Source organism: Egretta garzetta, unplaced genomic scaffold (genome assembly GCF_000687185.1).
Source record: "Egretta garzetta isolate BGI_Z169 unplaced genomic scaffold, ASM68718v1 scaffold361, whole genome shotgun sequence".
Classification (NCBI taxonomy): Eukaryota; Metazoa; Chordata; class Aves; order Pelecaniformes; family Ardeidae; genus Egretta; species Egretta garzetta.
The window spans coordinates 787871-802951 of NW_009258688.1; the positions used below are offsets into that span (position 1 = coordinate 787871).

The 15081-nt window shown below is 46.1% G+C and overlaps 1 protein-coding gene across 3 annotated transcripts in view; it reads right to left on the bottom strand.

Moving 5' to 3' along the window:
* Positions 1-15081, bottom strand: part of RIN3 (Ras and Rab interactor 3) — a 72352-nt gene that overhangs the window by 52433 nt on the left and 4838 nt on the right. For 2 of the 3 annotated variants that reach the window (XR_004841195.1, XM_035888720.1), the window contains exon 2: positions 9889-10100. The exons of the other annotated variant lie outside the window; for it this stretch is intronic. Coding sequence is in view for 1 of the 2 variants with exons in the window: in XM_035888720.1 (XP_035744613.1) it covers positions 9889-9950 (62 nt within the window). In the remaining variant the exon portion in view is untranslated. The remainder of the gene's footprint in view (positions 1-9888; positions 10101-15081) is intronic. 3 annotated transcript variants of the gene reach the window in all.

Sequence of the window (15081 nt, forward strand, 5' to 3'; positions counted from 1 at the left end):
CCTCCAGCTGAAGGATCAGAGCAATGTGTCACGGCTTCACAGGGAGTGATGTGGCAGAGGAAAGGGGCCGCAGAGCTCACCAGCAGCCGGGATACGCACACACCGAGCCACGGTGTCTGTCCAAGGTGTGCAGGGGCCAGGCAGCCTGCAGCTCACCCTACGGCCATGCCACTTCTCTGATCAGGCAGGAGCCGTGATGGACACCAGTGTGGTATCTCGCCTCGCACTCAGACGAAACCTGCCAGCAGCAGCCAGAGGCACCGTCAGCTGCTCTCATGTTTTGGCAGCCACCCTCTGTGCCCAGCTTAGGTAGTCTGAAAAAAGGCAGACTAAGACATCTCACTGTTTAAAAATAATGCTGAGCACTCCCCGTCTCCACTGATGAGTCTGTGCTGGTGCTGGTGGTTGCAGAGGTGGACGCTCCTCCAGCCTTGCACTCGGGGACCCACCAGTGGCTGCTCATGGGGAGGGGGGAATCCTCCACCTCTGTTGTCGCTCACAGAGTACAGGAGGAAGAGGAGAAGGAGGATGTGTTGGGGTGCATTCAGCAGCAAGATATCCACTACAGAAGAGGTATCTTTGCTGATTCCCAAAGGCTGATCTGCATCAGGAGAATAATGCAGGGTGCAGCCCTGCAAACAGCCCTAGGTCGCTCGGCACGACACAGCAAGTCCTGCAGGACAAGACTCAAAGGACACAGACTTAGCAAACCCTTTCCCTGTGCCAAGGGAGGGGAATGGGAGGGAGCACAGGAAACGTGGATAAACACCAGAGGGGCCTTCGGGAGGGAGGAAATGAAGCCTTGGCTTCCCTCTTTTTTTCCTGCCACATTTGTCACTTTGGCCAGTACTAACGACAGAACTGGAAGCTCCAAAAAGATGCCTACGGGATACTGAGTGACAAGAGAGGGGCCATCCTGCAGCATCATGTGTTAGCAATGCCCAGTCACACCTGATGTCTCAGAGCTTACTGTAGGAGACATGAATACTGAAATTATGCTGTTGAGAATATTAAAGATCTGGGATAAAGTCTCCTTTAGATTCCTGTTCCGATCAGAGACACAAAGAACAAATTCTATTTTAGTCCCTACAGTCTAATGGCAGACTTGTATTAAATGCTGGTTTCGAGCTATGGTGCTGATTCAACGAAGTATTTATACATGTGCTGAGCACTGCAGTCAGTGGAAATACTTGTGCTGAAGTGTCTGGTCACAAGAGCTCTACTGGATAAGGCTATAGACTCATGGATATGGGCATTCATTTCATTAATTGATTTTAAAAGTAAAGAAAATATAGAAGAACATACACAAAATTCATTTTTCTGCACAAGTTTTGCTGCTTAGTTGTCTTTGCAGCTGAAAAGAGGAGGACTCTCACTTTTGATTTGGTCTTATTTCAAGTCTTTTTCTTTTTCCTTTTATTTTTAAAGATACAGATCTTAAAGTAGTACATTTCAAATAAAGTCAGACTTAAACTACTGAAAGAGAGTCCCTTCAAAGGCCTAACCTAACACAGCATGCTTATCCCAAAAGTTAGTTTTATAAAAATAGCCTTTCAAATCCCAAAACCAATAGTGAGTTTTTATTTTTAGTTTTTTAGTATAGAGACAGCTTCCTTTGAAAATACATGTTCCTCTGCAATCCCAGCTGCTGATTCAGAGTATTAGTCCACAGAATCTTGATTTTAATCAACCCATTTTTGAGATCATAGCCAAGACAGTAAGAATGAGAGAACCGTCCTTAAAAAAGCAAATGGAAATAAGTGAAACACTCTCTCTTCACTTCTGATAAAAGCCCAGCTTGTCACAGAGGTGAGGAAATTTCTTTCAGATGCAACAGCATATGATTTTAATCAGCATCATCTGAACATGTAGAGTAGAACAGTGGAGGACAGCTTTTGGAAGTTAACCTGATTCATCTTGGTTTCTTTCTTTACAGTAGAAACCAAAAGAAATGCCGAGTAACCATGTGAAAGGAAAACGTGTGTTGGATGGCAACATTCATACTTGGTACTGGGAAAGAAGTAATGAGCTGAAGGAAAAAGAAGGTGAGTTATAATGAAATGTTCTGCAACACTGCTAGCAAAAGCTACTCCCCATATTAGTACACAAGCATGAATCTGATCTCGCCAATGATGTGTGAAACCTAGATCAAAAGGAGGCCAATGCTGGTAACGTCTTGCTGCAGCACCAGAAGGTGACATGCATTGCAATAGCTCCAGTGATGCTGAACTTCATTACCCATTAATTACGTAAGGCAAAAAGAAATGGGCCAGCAAAGCACTGATGCTCAGGAATCCCATTGCCTGGAGGGAAATGAGGGATAGCAACAAAGACAAGGAAATGGAGAAGCTTGGACCTGGTGGGCACCAGGCATGCAGTGACACTGGCATGGTGCTCCCCATGGGGGAACCCAGGCTTGATGGAGGCCGAGGCACCCAGCTCTGCTCCCTCTGACAGGCACGTCGTCTGGACGGAGCCCTGCTCACAGCAGCAACACCGGTTTGGCAACAAGAACAGCAGGCTGGTGAAGAAAAATAATAGAACTGACCTTCCAATGCATGCGGCTACATGTAGGGCCCATCATCTACGTTTTGGAGAATGGATAAAAAATAGAAAATCATTCCAAACGTAGACACACAAGATAAAAAATGAAGAGTCTGAAAATATTTGTCTTAATGGAAACATCTCATGATTTGAGTGTGTGGAGTCTTTCAGTGCAGATAATTCAGGGCAGTGGGTGAGGCTTTTTGGCAGAACAGGAACCCATCCACACCCCTGGTGTGGGGTATCCTCCCCTCAAAGGCCAGCCAGCCCAGCAGGAGCTAAGCAGGCTATTGTACCTCTATAGGGAGAGAAAAGGATGGCTCCATGAAAAGGGAGGCTCTGATAAAAAGGAAAGGCAAGAAAAGTCATTAGTGGGATCATATTAAAACAGGGGAATGCTAGGCTAGATGATTCCTGGCAGCAAGTTATAACAGATGACGGATAAGTTCCCAAGAGAAGGGGAAGAGGATTGCATTGCCCAAATCTCTTAAAATGCCATATTTAGAGCAGTAGCAAACACTTTATTGAGTGAAATCCTTTGCTGGCTAAGAAATGGGAGTGAATGACCTAACAGACCTTTTCCAGCTGTAACGCTGTGACCCATGACACACCAGTTGACGCAGTTATGGCACTGATGCTTGACTTCTTTCCTAGGCACAGCTGTCACAAAGATGCGGATGCTAGGCCGCGGGAGTGCTTAATCCAGCAATTTAATCTGGCTCCGCGGCAGCTCTGCAGCCGCACAGACAGGAGGGAGCCCAGGCAGCTCCCGGGTTCTTGCTGTGCTGCCAGTTGAAGGGATTTGTGGGGCCACTGGGGTGAGCAGCCGGCCTTTGCTGTTTCCGCTCACTCAGAATTCATGCATCAGATGATTTCTAAGCTCACGTTTTTCAGAAATAACGTGCAACTCTCTTCTTCTTCTCCCACAGTCCTGCAAAACCCTCTGGCTGATACAGGCAGGTGCTCATTTTTGTTAGGTGTGATGTGAAGCTGAAAAGCTGGCCCTAGAGCTGTCTGCTTGTAATTTTTTTTATTGAGTACTTACTGCACAGTATGTATAAACCCTCCAGCCATTCTGCTAAATAGAACTCAGCTGGGATGCAGGGAGCCATGTGTTGCATACTGACTGGCAACACAGGTTAATTAATTGCACAGTGATTACATTCACACACCTGCCCCAGTTTGGCAGAAGGTATCAGGTTGCTTGTTGGAAGTAATAATAATGAGAATGATGATTTGAATTATTGCACAGTGACTGTACGCTGAAGTAATGACACCACCATGACTCATTGCTTTAGAAATGAAGAGCCATGCTTGGCAGCTGAATATTCCCAGAAATCATCAGAACTGCAAGGGGATACAACCCACTGAAATTCATGCAGGTGCAGGCCTGGGCATACCTCTGCAAAGGACTTCAGGAATATTGCCACAAACTTGCTGAGACTAAGGGCTTCCTGGCTGCACTTCATAGGCCTGGTCACTCTGAATTTCCCCGAGGCAGCTGAGACACACAGAAATTGTGTGCAACGGCAGCAGGGACTGTCAGATGAATTCTTCAGTCCTGCACATTTGTAGCTTCTGCCTGTCACCAGACCAGATCTGAGAAGATACATCAGGTGTTATTAAATCTGAATTTTAAATTGGAAACCAAATGCTCTGTAGTGCACTGATAAGTAAAGTCTGAAGGCTTTAGCATTGTTTAAATAGAGCAGGCATAAGAATTAGGAGCTAAGTTTTTATTATTATGTTTTATTGCTTTTATTTCCCCCATGAACATTAGTAGACATTAAGAGAGAACAAGAGCAAGGGTTTGCTCAGCTGTCCTCAAGGAAAGAGATACTCTGGTATATTTATATTTATAGCAGAGCAGGCGCCACAGGTCTTAAAATGTGTGCCAGCTGGCTTGCTACTGAGAGAGAAAGACAGACAAGTGGCCATAAACTCCATGCATGAGGTGAAGAGCAACTTTTTGCACCAAAGCCACCTGGTATCTGCAGGGATACCACTCTGGACAAGCCAGCTTGTGTCTGAAGCTCACATGTAGAAACCCTTCAAGCACAGCAACACAGTTTACAAGGAGTACATGAAGCAGGAGGAAAAGACAGAAGCTCCTGAAGCTGGCACACCAGTCCCAGTGGAAGTAGATGGACCATGCCGATAATTTCTTCTGAAAGAGAGAGTTGGGAGCATGGGGCTTTGTGGAGATGGGTCAGATGACTGACAGAAAACTCACAGCCCTGTTTTATATCCTGTGTCACAGCCAGCCCAGTTGGACTCGGTTGCAGGGCTCTGTGCCCCTGTGGTAGAGGCAGATCTCTGTATCCCTTTTTTTCATAGCCAGCTTCCTGCTGAAAAGAGCACGAAGGTCTGAATCCAGCAAGATTCAGGAACTGGACAAGGAATAATCAAGGAGTTAGGTAAGCAGGACAAGGAGTTACATGAGCAGCAGCAAAAGAAGTGCAACAAGGCTTCACCAGTTAGACCCTAGCTACTTACGCTTCTCTCGGTTTGATATAATTTCTGATGAGATAGATATAATTTCTGATTAAATTATATCATTAAAAACCTTTGTTCAGACACACTTGAATTCATGGTGCTGTTACTTTCAGTTCACTGGGAGGGAAGTTATGCAGTGCCCCAGCTAATCTGAGATGGAGTAGAAGGATTCATTTACTTTCTGGACCTGGCTTGGGTCACCTTGCTGGATTCTCATTTCTTCCAACAGGTGATGGAACTGAGGTACTGCACCCAACCTAGTTACAGGGAGAGCTCCATCATCTGTAAACTTCTTGGGTCATTTAATCATAAAACAGAGTATTAAGATGGGAAGGCAGCAAAATGACACATGGAAAAACTCATAGCACAACAGCTAACTTTGTGCACCAAATGTTAACACCGCCTCACAGAAAACTCAGGCTTTAACAAACGCTTTTCCATAATAGAGCCAAGAGATCTGACAAAAATCAAACTAACAAACAGGAAAAAAAACCACAGTGAAAAACACAAAAAGCAGAAAGAGAATAAAGTTCTTGAGGTCTTCAGAGATCATACCCAGCCAATTGCCACCCTTTAGTCAGACATAAAAAACAAGTTTCTTGTTGTCTGATAGGTGAAAATAAAGGGAAAAGATGCAGGGTGTTAAGCAAGCCATGGGAGGCTCCTGCATTGTAAGGTTCTCGGATGTACAGAAACACTGGCTAATGAAAGCGACATGATAGGCTCAGTGTGTCCCATGGGGCAGGCTCGCCTCTTCAGTAGTCATTCCTACCTTGCAGAATACCTGCGTTACCGGTCCACCTTAGTGACAAACGTGTAGCTCAGGAAGTTGTGCTTCTCAAACTGTGATCTGCGGACAACCTGTGGTTGGCAGAGCACTTCCTTTTGCTCACTTCTCTCCTTGTTTCCACTCTACTCTTATGCCCAGCCTTCGACTGTTTGGTCTTTGATCTCAGTTGATGCTCTGCATGTAAGCATGCTTAATAGCCAAGGCAGCAGCTCTTCGAGCTGCCAAAAGGTGAAGCAAACCAAGGGTCTCCTAAGTACCCTGACACCTCACAGCTCAGCAAACTTTTCTGTTCCCCACCTACTCCACTTTCTGTTACAGGGACCCTCAACGTCAGCAGTGAAGGTTTGCACCCTGCAATTGAAGGCTCACTCCTGTGAGCTTTTCTACACCTGCCAGTGATTTCCCAACTGCCCGCCCCTGTGAAGGAGAGCAGGGGTTTGCACACGCAGACTTCAGGCATCCACCTCTCCCCAGCTGGGCCCTGCCTGCATGTGTTCATGGATGTTTGCCAAAGTGGAGCAAATCCTCATCCTGCCTGGGAGCTCCACTGCTGGGCCCAGAGGGATCAGGTGTGGGGCAGCTGACCTGCCCTTAAATCACTCACCAGCTCACTGAGCCCTCACCTCCCCGCTCACAGAGACTAACAGAGGAAATCACAAAAATGAGCAAGTGCTATTTACTCCTTGGGGGGGAAGGGTGTAATGGTCACTTGTGCAGGTCGAAGAACGCTAATTCATGTGTCGATCTATTAAGTAGTAAGTGGCCACAGACAGTTTTCTGCTCACATATGACACCAGATTGCTGTCTTATACACTACAAAGCTCGGTTTGAAGGTCTGATAGACCAGCATCACACTGAAGTAACCGTGTGGACTTGTACTGCTACCTGCAGAGCACAGCAGGGATAACTGAGCTGGCTTTAAAGATGTTAGCTGAGCCATGGGAGTAGGCTCTGTGCAAAAACACAGGGCTCGCTGGCAGAGTGACTAGAATAACTTAGCTTGTGCTGAGCTCTGGTACCCTGGCTGCTGCCGTTACCAGGTTTAAAACTAACAAATGTATTTTTCCTCATTGCTGCCATCATGCAAAGGACGTGACCTCAGCTTATCTGGATTTTGAACTGAGCAGAATCTTGCTCCTGTTCAAAGGTCAGAAGTCAGGTCAGCTCTGAAAAAGCTTTGCTGGATGGGAGTTAGTGTCGTGGGGAGGGGCATGTAACCACTGTCACTCATCAGAGTGCAAACCTGGTGATTAAGATGAATGTTTGTTCTCTAATGGCATGAGCAGCAGGGCCAAGTCGCTCAGAAGTAGGGATGGAAGGGGTGCTTGCAGTGCTTTCTGTAAACCACCCAGCTGCAGCTGCTGCTTTACCTGCTTGGGTTTCTGCTCCGGTCACTCCAAGAGAGCTCCCATTGCAGGGGTGCATGTCTCAGGTGTTAGGGGCCAGCTCCTAAATTAGTCAAGTTTCATTGTAAGTGCCTACAGCGGAGCAGTGGCAATACATGCCTGTCAAAGCCTCTTGTTTGACCCTGTCAACAATCTTTCAGCAAAGGAGCGCTCTCAAGGAGCAGGGAGGTGCAACTAAATGTTCATTAAGTTGCTAGCTTCACTATGTTTCCTAGGTTCATTAGGTCTGTCCCTCCATTTACATACACAATGTATGTTCTATGTTACAAAGAATTGCATATGCATAAACCTCCCAAACAAAACACAAGCTAATTCACGTTACTGCTCGTACCCAAGTCAGCTCTACTAACAAACAAGCCTTCCCACACTCACAGCCATGACACGGGCAGAAACAAGATAAAAAATAAACACCAGAAATTCCCTGAAGGAAGAGGCCTTCTTTCAAAGCCTTTTTTTTTTTTTTTGTTTACCTTCAGTCTAGCTGTTTCCTGCATTCATTAATGCAGACAGTATATGCTGCCGGTGGCCCCACAGTGGACTGGGGCTATGATATCCTATTGGCATAACAAGACTCTGCTTGTATCCACCTCTCAAATTATACTGCTATCTTTTTATGTAACCTTGCACATACATATATTGCATTCAACAGTTTGTCTCAAAATACCTTATCAACCGCCCTTCTCTTTTTACTCAGTCAAAACATACTTTTGCAAGTCAAAACCACTTTGCAAGTTTTGTTAGCCTACTCCCTTACTAACAAACAGACAGCTGCTGTGTTAAAGATAAGCCCTTCTCCCCCATATTCATAATCAGAGCTTTTCAGGTCATTTGTCCTTTGCCTATTTCAAACCCAAATTATTCTCATAGGAATTTCAGCATATCAGCAAAACTGAAGATTTTTCTTTGTGTGCCAGCAATGAAGGATAATTTATACTTCTGCAAGGCCCTTTCACTGCAAAGAAGAGAGCTTCTGAAACATGGGCCTAGCCAGGAGTCATTTCTGGCAAGGTCAGAGGAGCAAAAGAAAGCATATTTTCCTTAACAAAAAAGCTATGAAAGTGTTTGCTGGATAATTCTACTTTAATTTCTCTGGAAAGAGAAACAATTTCCTAAGCTCCAAGAATATGAGGAAGTCGCAGACCTTCCTCACCCTCAGGTGTCAGCGCACTAGAAGGGCCCAGCAGAGCCACCAGCTGGACAGAAGACAGATGGGTTCGTTCTGTGCCTCTGAAATTCAGACACCTGAGGTGTTGGAAGCCCAGAGCACCCCCGTTTTGGGTGCGGGGCCCAGGCTATTGTCAGAGGTTTTGCCCTTTTCCAGCTCATCTGGCCAGGAAGGAAGGCAGGAATGAAAACCCGGGGAATGCTTTTCTATATTGTACTCACTTAACAAAGAGGGGAAAGGGAAACAGAAAATAAAGGGGAGGGAGAAATTCTCAAACCTCATTAAGAATATACTGTAATTTTGCTTAAATAAAGCCATTCTGTTTCAAACCCTATATATTAAAAATGATTTGAAGCTGCATGATGCGTCAGAGCCAAAACACTGGGCAAAATATTAAGAGAAATGTCAGAGCAGTTATAAAAAGGAATGGCTTTCCTCACCCTGTGAGTGAATTTAGTGTAGACATGTAAGACACAGAAGATACAAAATGCTAACCACACAGACTGAAAGCTGAGCAGTCTTCCCCTCTTCTGAGAAATACCTGCCAACGCTTATCTCAGTCATGATTTGCAACTAGAAATGGCCACTTGCCATGGGAAATAAATCCATTGAGCTTTCATCCTGTGGTGTCTCAAGGAGCACAGCACAGGCCCTCAGAGGTCTCCGCTCTTGTTAAGGCATCACACAAAGGGTCTTCAAACCAGTCAGTCACTGATCTACAGACTTACTTACACATGAATATTCGTATTTTGGGTAAGATTTCCTTCTAATCTCAGTGTGAATGAATTTCAATACATGGTGCTGTTAGTAAAAAAAAAAAGTTAAATATCTAAATCTGTGAACCTACTCTTTGTCATCCTTAAGCCTTACTCCAGAGATTTCATAATCCTCATATTTAATTTTGATTAGGCACCGGAGAGATGTGTTTATTTCTTGCTTTATGAGCTGACAGGATCCCTGCCTGCATTCACTCTGAGGCGAGGTTAGAGATCTGCCTTCCTGGGGGAAGAAGAAGAAAAAGGCTTATTGAGGTATTTCAGGGATAAGGAAAGGTGACAAATGGGCATGGTCCCTCGCCACAGGGATGAGGGAGGTACTGTAGTTTGCTGGGCTAAGCTGAGTGACCTGCCCTCTGGGTGGTCATGGTGCTCATCCTCCTGTGCTGGTGGTACAGCCTGGGGCCAAAGGACTGGTTAGTGGAGCAGTGTCAGAAACTGCTGAAATGTCCCTGCAGTGGCCAGGAGCTCAGCACGTGACTACAGAACCTGCCAAGCAGCAAGGCAAGGCTGTCAGCTCCCGCAGACCCAGCTGAACTACTGCTGGGACCTCAAGCTTGTTCATTTAACAGTGTTTATGGTCACTTGGTCACCAGGGCTATGATGCACATAAATCAGGAGTCAAAGACTGGGCGTGCACAGCAATGTAAGACAATCCATAATGCGGCTGCCTTGGTCATATCCTCCCCAAAACATCAGTGCTGCACCCACCTCCAGGCTGCCATTGCTCGTCTGATCCTGGGGCAATCTGACTGAAGGTTTGTGCTGGTCATAGGTCTCTGGGCTGGCTCCCTGCTCAGCTTGGTGAGGCATGAACAAATATTTGACTTGGATTCAGTCCACTGGCACCAGTCACCCTGAATTACTCTCTGGAGCTGCTGCTTCTCCAGTAAGACCAGAGGTCCTCATGGGTGCAGAGGTTCCTAAATGGGACACAACAATTAAAAACCTGAAGTTAGGCAGGGTGAATCCATGCTAGACCTAGATATCTAGGTGTAATAGCAAAGGGAGGTGCTGGACTGCCAGTCCAAGGGACTGGCCCCTACCATCCATCCCTATCACAGGCTGCTCTTCACAGTGCCCCTCAGGCAATCTCTGCCACGGTTTCCCAGTCCAGAAGACCCATCCTTGCTGGGAGGTGGGTAACACAGTCACTTTCCCTTTTGGCTGGAAAGGTTACTGATGCGATCCAGCCTAAAACTAACTTCTAATCCTTAGAAAGGATTAGGATGGAAGTTCAGTACGGAATTACACCAAAATGTCCTGTGTTACATACTTGTCCTCTGGACAGAAAGGCAAGCTGTCCAAAGCCAGGCTGCCTGCTGATTGGACTGACAAATTCCTGGGAGAGAACTCAAGGGGAAAAAAAAAAGGGAGAGAGAGAAGAAAAATTCTTGGCAGGCAAGATGAAAGGTTGGGCCAGGTCCCAGGCTGTCATTTAGCCAAATATGTGGGACAACCTTCTTTTGCCTAGAAGTCTGCTAGCGATTTGCAGAACAGTGTTGCAGGTAGCCAGCAGAGCTGTCAGTCTCCAGACTGCTATTTTTTAGTCTCTCTCTGTTTCCTTGGCAAATTTTCCCAAGCAGCACAAAATTTAATCCAGTTCACAAGGGGCTGCAGCTGCTTCCAGTTCTGCCCAACAGCTGCTTTTACAAGACAGAGACTTCAAAACATTGGCTTTCTCCAGAGGGTCACAGGAGGGGTGTACCTGAGCTGTGTGGGTTCCCTAGATTTGGCAAGGTTTTCCCAGCATCCAAAAAGTTGTATGTATTCAGCTGGTTTCAACAAAGCACTTGAAATTGCCCAACAATTCACTAGCCTTGCAAAATCAAATAGAAAGTACTAATTAATGTGGTCAGGAGATAATTTCAAGCGGTAAGACAGGTCTTGCAACCCTGCCGGGAACAGTGCTGATCCACAGACCCCAACGAGTCACCTAGAGCAAATAGCAGCAGCCCCAGCCCTTGCAGGACCATTATCCGAGCCAGAATTGCAGCCCTGCCTCAGAGAACAGCCCCCCAGGGCGTGGCTTCGTGCTCCTCCTAACCCAGGGCAATGGCAGGATCCTGGGGAAAGGGCAGTCCCCTGGCCCCACCGGCACATGCTCCCAACACTTCACTTCTGCTGGTGCTCTTGCTTCAGCTGTAGAGGCGGTGTAAACACTGAGGAAGCCGGTTCAGCTCCATAATCCAGCAGGGAACTCATCCACCAAAAAGAAAAGGCTTTCTGAGAACTGGATTCTGTTCCTGCCATTACCCCAAACCTAAAGGACGGTCTGGGGCAAGGGCAGGGTTTAAGAGCTTAACAAGGATCCACGGAATGGGGCTACGAAGTAAGTGACTATAACAAAATCACCTCCACGAGCTCGTGCTTCAGTTTCCCTCCCTACACTGGCAGTAGTAGATACCTGCCTTCAACGGGTTGTTGGGAGGCTTAATATTAATGAAACATCCAGAGATTCTCTCACACAAACAAGGGCTGTGTATTAATTGTACAATGTCATTACGATTAGTGAAAACACCTTGTCCCTTTAAAAAGTACCAGTAATGCAGAAAGCAGAAATCCTTTACTCAGCCATAAATATATTCCCTGTTTAGCAAGGTGATGGAAAGTCTGGGAAAGGCACACTGAGATACGCACGTATATATTCATCTATTTTAAAAGAGCTGCATTCCCTAAGCACTCCCTGGCTCGCGTGCATCTAATAGAGTATCTATTGAGGAAAATGTGACTCGCATTACCAGCTATGCAATGCTCACATCTGCTAATCCTTTGCTGCTCAAGTAATCGTCTTCACTTGCAAAAAGATTTATACTATTTTGGGTGCAGGCAAAGAGGAGCTAAGTGCTCCAAACCTCCTGCAGCTGGTGTCTTGAGGGAAGCATTGCCTTAACATTCCCACTCCAGTGGGGTAGATTGATGCAAGGGATCTCATTTCTGGAGGTGGGTAGAATTACTTTAGATAGCTCAGAGAGGTACAAAATGGACAGAGGAAAGGCTTGCGGCTACAATATTTACCATACTGGGTGATGCTTGTAGCTTTATTATATTTGCACAGCTCGCTTAGTGCCGCTTGCTTGACCACAACTGCTTTGCAGTGCTGTTTTACCACACACTTGCACACAAGTACACCCCCCCCCCCATCCCACCAAATTTCACAGTTAAATAACACCACCTGAAAGCCTGCTGTGCCCCTCAAGAAGTGAGCACTTGGCAACCTGGGATGGATGCTGAACTCAGCCCCTCTCCAACTCCAGAGGGTTACTCCAGAGTGACACCAGCACATGGCTCCACCTCAGCCATGTGCATATTTGTGTTGTAGGGAACCCCGCTGTCGGGGGGAAGATGGGGCTGGCACACACGTTCCTACACTGTAAGAGCAGATCGTGGATGCCAGAGTGGTGGAGTGCCAAGGGTCTTTGCAGAAAATACAGCATGCACACAGGCAACATTGTAGAACAGCCCCACGCCCCAGCAGATGCGGTGCAACCATTGCACAAGGACAACACTTCTCTACCCTGCATACCACAGGCAGCCCTCTCTGGCTAGGAGGTACAGAGATGGTTTGACAGCCAGGTTTTAACCCCCACAGATGCCGTGCACCCTTTTTGCCGGACAATTCCTATGGATGCCTGCCTGTTCAGCTGTCTTCTCACTGCAGTTTCAATTTGTGCAGCTAGATCAATGCCAGAGCCTGGGAGCACCCAGCACCCTGACACCTCCCACTTTGCCATATAGATGTGTCCTGCCCCTGTAACCATGCATTTCAGAGTACTGAATTGCTGGCTGGCTCCTAGAAGAGCTGCGCACCCTCATTCAGGTGGTATGTGTGCAGAACAGGACTTGGTAATATATATCTCCTCGAGCACTTTGCTCTTCAAACTCATGGGCAGCCCCTATTGATTTCACCCCACAAGTGCCACACCACGTCCCCTGTGGCCCATGGCTAGTAATTCTAGTAAACTGACCTAGCTTTGAACAAGTCCTACCGCTCTGGTAACACAGTCAGTAACCCAGGCCGTGGCCACTACGGCTGCAAGGGCATTGCCTCCTCTCCTTCAGCGAATTCTGAAGAAGAAAGCACCTTCATTAAATCTCCTATGTACCACCTGTGTCCAAATTTTAAGGAAGATATTTTATCAAACAGGCAGGCAGGCTGGGATGATATTAGAATATTGTTTGAAGTTTTTTAGCATTCTAAAATACCTAACAAGCTCTCCAGACCTCTCCAGCTCAGACATAATGATCAACAGATATTCACAGTGGAAAAAAAAATCACTTATCTGTCCACAAAAAATCCGCCCTAAAAGTTTTCAGAACTGTAACTGGGGAAACAAAAGATCGGCAGAATTTTGATCTCTTCATTCTCAGATGAAACAACCCACAGGAGCAAATTATTTCTCCTAAAATAGACATAATTAATTGACCAGCAAAATTTCTGCTATACATCTGGCAACCCTGAGAAACTGATGTATGTACCTCCTCCTAACAGAACAGGGGTTTTCAAGCTCTTCTCCCCTAAACATCAGTATCACTTTGCCCTTGCCACCTGAAAAACTCCTAACAAATATCAGTTAATCAGTTCTTACATTGCTCTGGTGAATGTAGTGCTGCCACTCAGTTATTATTCATATCTGTGACAACAGTGGTTCAGGGAGGGTGAGATCAGCAAAGCACGAGGTCTGGACTTTTAGGGTGATTTTTGAAAATAAGCACCATTTACTTAGTGGTCTACTTATTTACTTCTCTGTATTGCAATAGCATCCCCAGTCCTCCCTAAGGATAAGGGCATGTTCATTGCTGGAGAGGGCCCTTACCCCAAACTGGTTCAGTGCCACGTGCAGCTGTGGCAAATGGATGTGGCTGCAGCACCCTTGAGGAGAAATCCATGCACGATCCCACTGCCTTGGGGGCCAGCCCTGGTGTGAACTTCCAGCCAGTCGGAACCCCACAGATGAAGACGTTGGAGGGGGAGACAGGCGGGTTTTTTATCTGGTTGCCAGAAAAGTGACCCCACAGGGACCAGAGCCAGCTGTGAGTGAGAGGTCACAGGCGCTCCTTGGAGGGTGCATGTGTGTGTGGGGGGGGACAGAAGTTGAAGTAAAGGCAGCTGAGTGATTTAGTCTAGCTCCTACCTGGCTCTAGATGAGGATTTACTCTGGAGATTCCACTTTAGTTACTCATGGTGAAATACCTGCCCAACACCACTGAAAAAAATCAATCTTAAAATTAGGATTAGGAATAATCTAGGACACAGGCTGAATTGCAGACTGCTGCTTAGACCAGTGCCTACTCCGAGATCCAAGAACTGCTACTTAATTGCCTTTTTAGCACGATTTTGTGTTAAATGCTTCCACTCGTTCTTGAAGGCCTTCTTAAAGCTCCTCTTCCGCAGTGAAACAGTCTTCTTCCATTCTTGTTTTCTCAATTTTGATCCATAACTGTTCAAAAAGATAAAACTGAAGTCTTCTTTGGTAGTATGAATACTTCAAACCTACAGAATATTATGCTTTTTTTTTTTTTTTTAATGCCGAAACGTCTCAAGTTTGTAACTATTCCTGCTTTAATTCATCAGAAGTTCCTTCCATGTAAAGCTCCAGACAAGCACAGTGATCTAGTTGCTGCTCTGAACACCAGGGCTGCCAAGACTGGGTCCATCCCAGCACATCCCACCCACTATGACTGTAGGGCCACTCTGTACTGATGATAGTATGTCAAGAGGGATTATAACCTCCCCTTGGTCTGCTAGAGAACACGTGCTAAACATGCTTTCCCTGGTTCTAATTCTAAATCTCATAATGACTTCTTAAATACCTACATACATTGCCATTCATTTGTAATTCCTCACAAAGGGCAACCTAAACCATCACAAACACACATACACCCCTCCCTCCACAGCAGGAA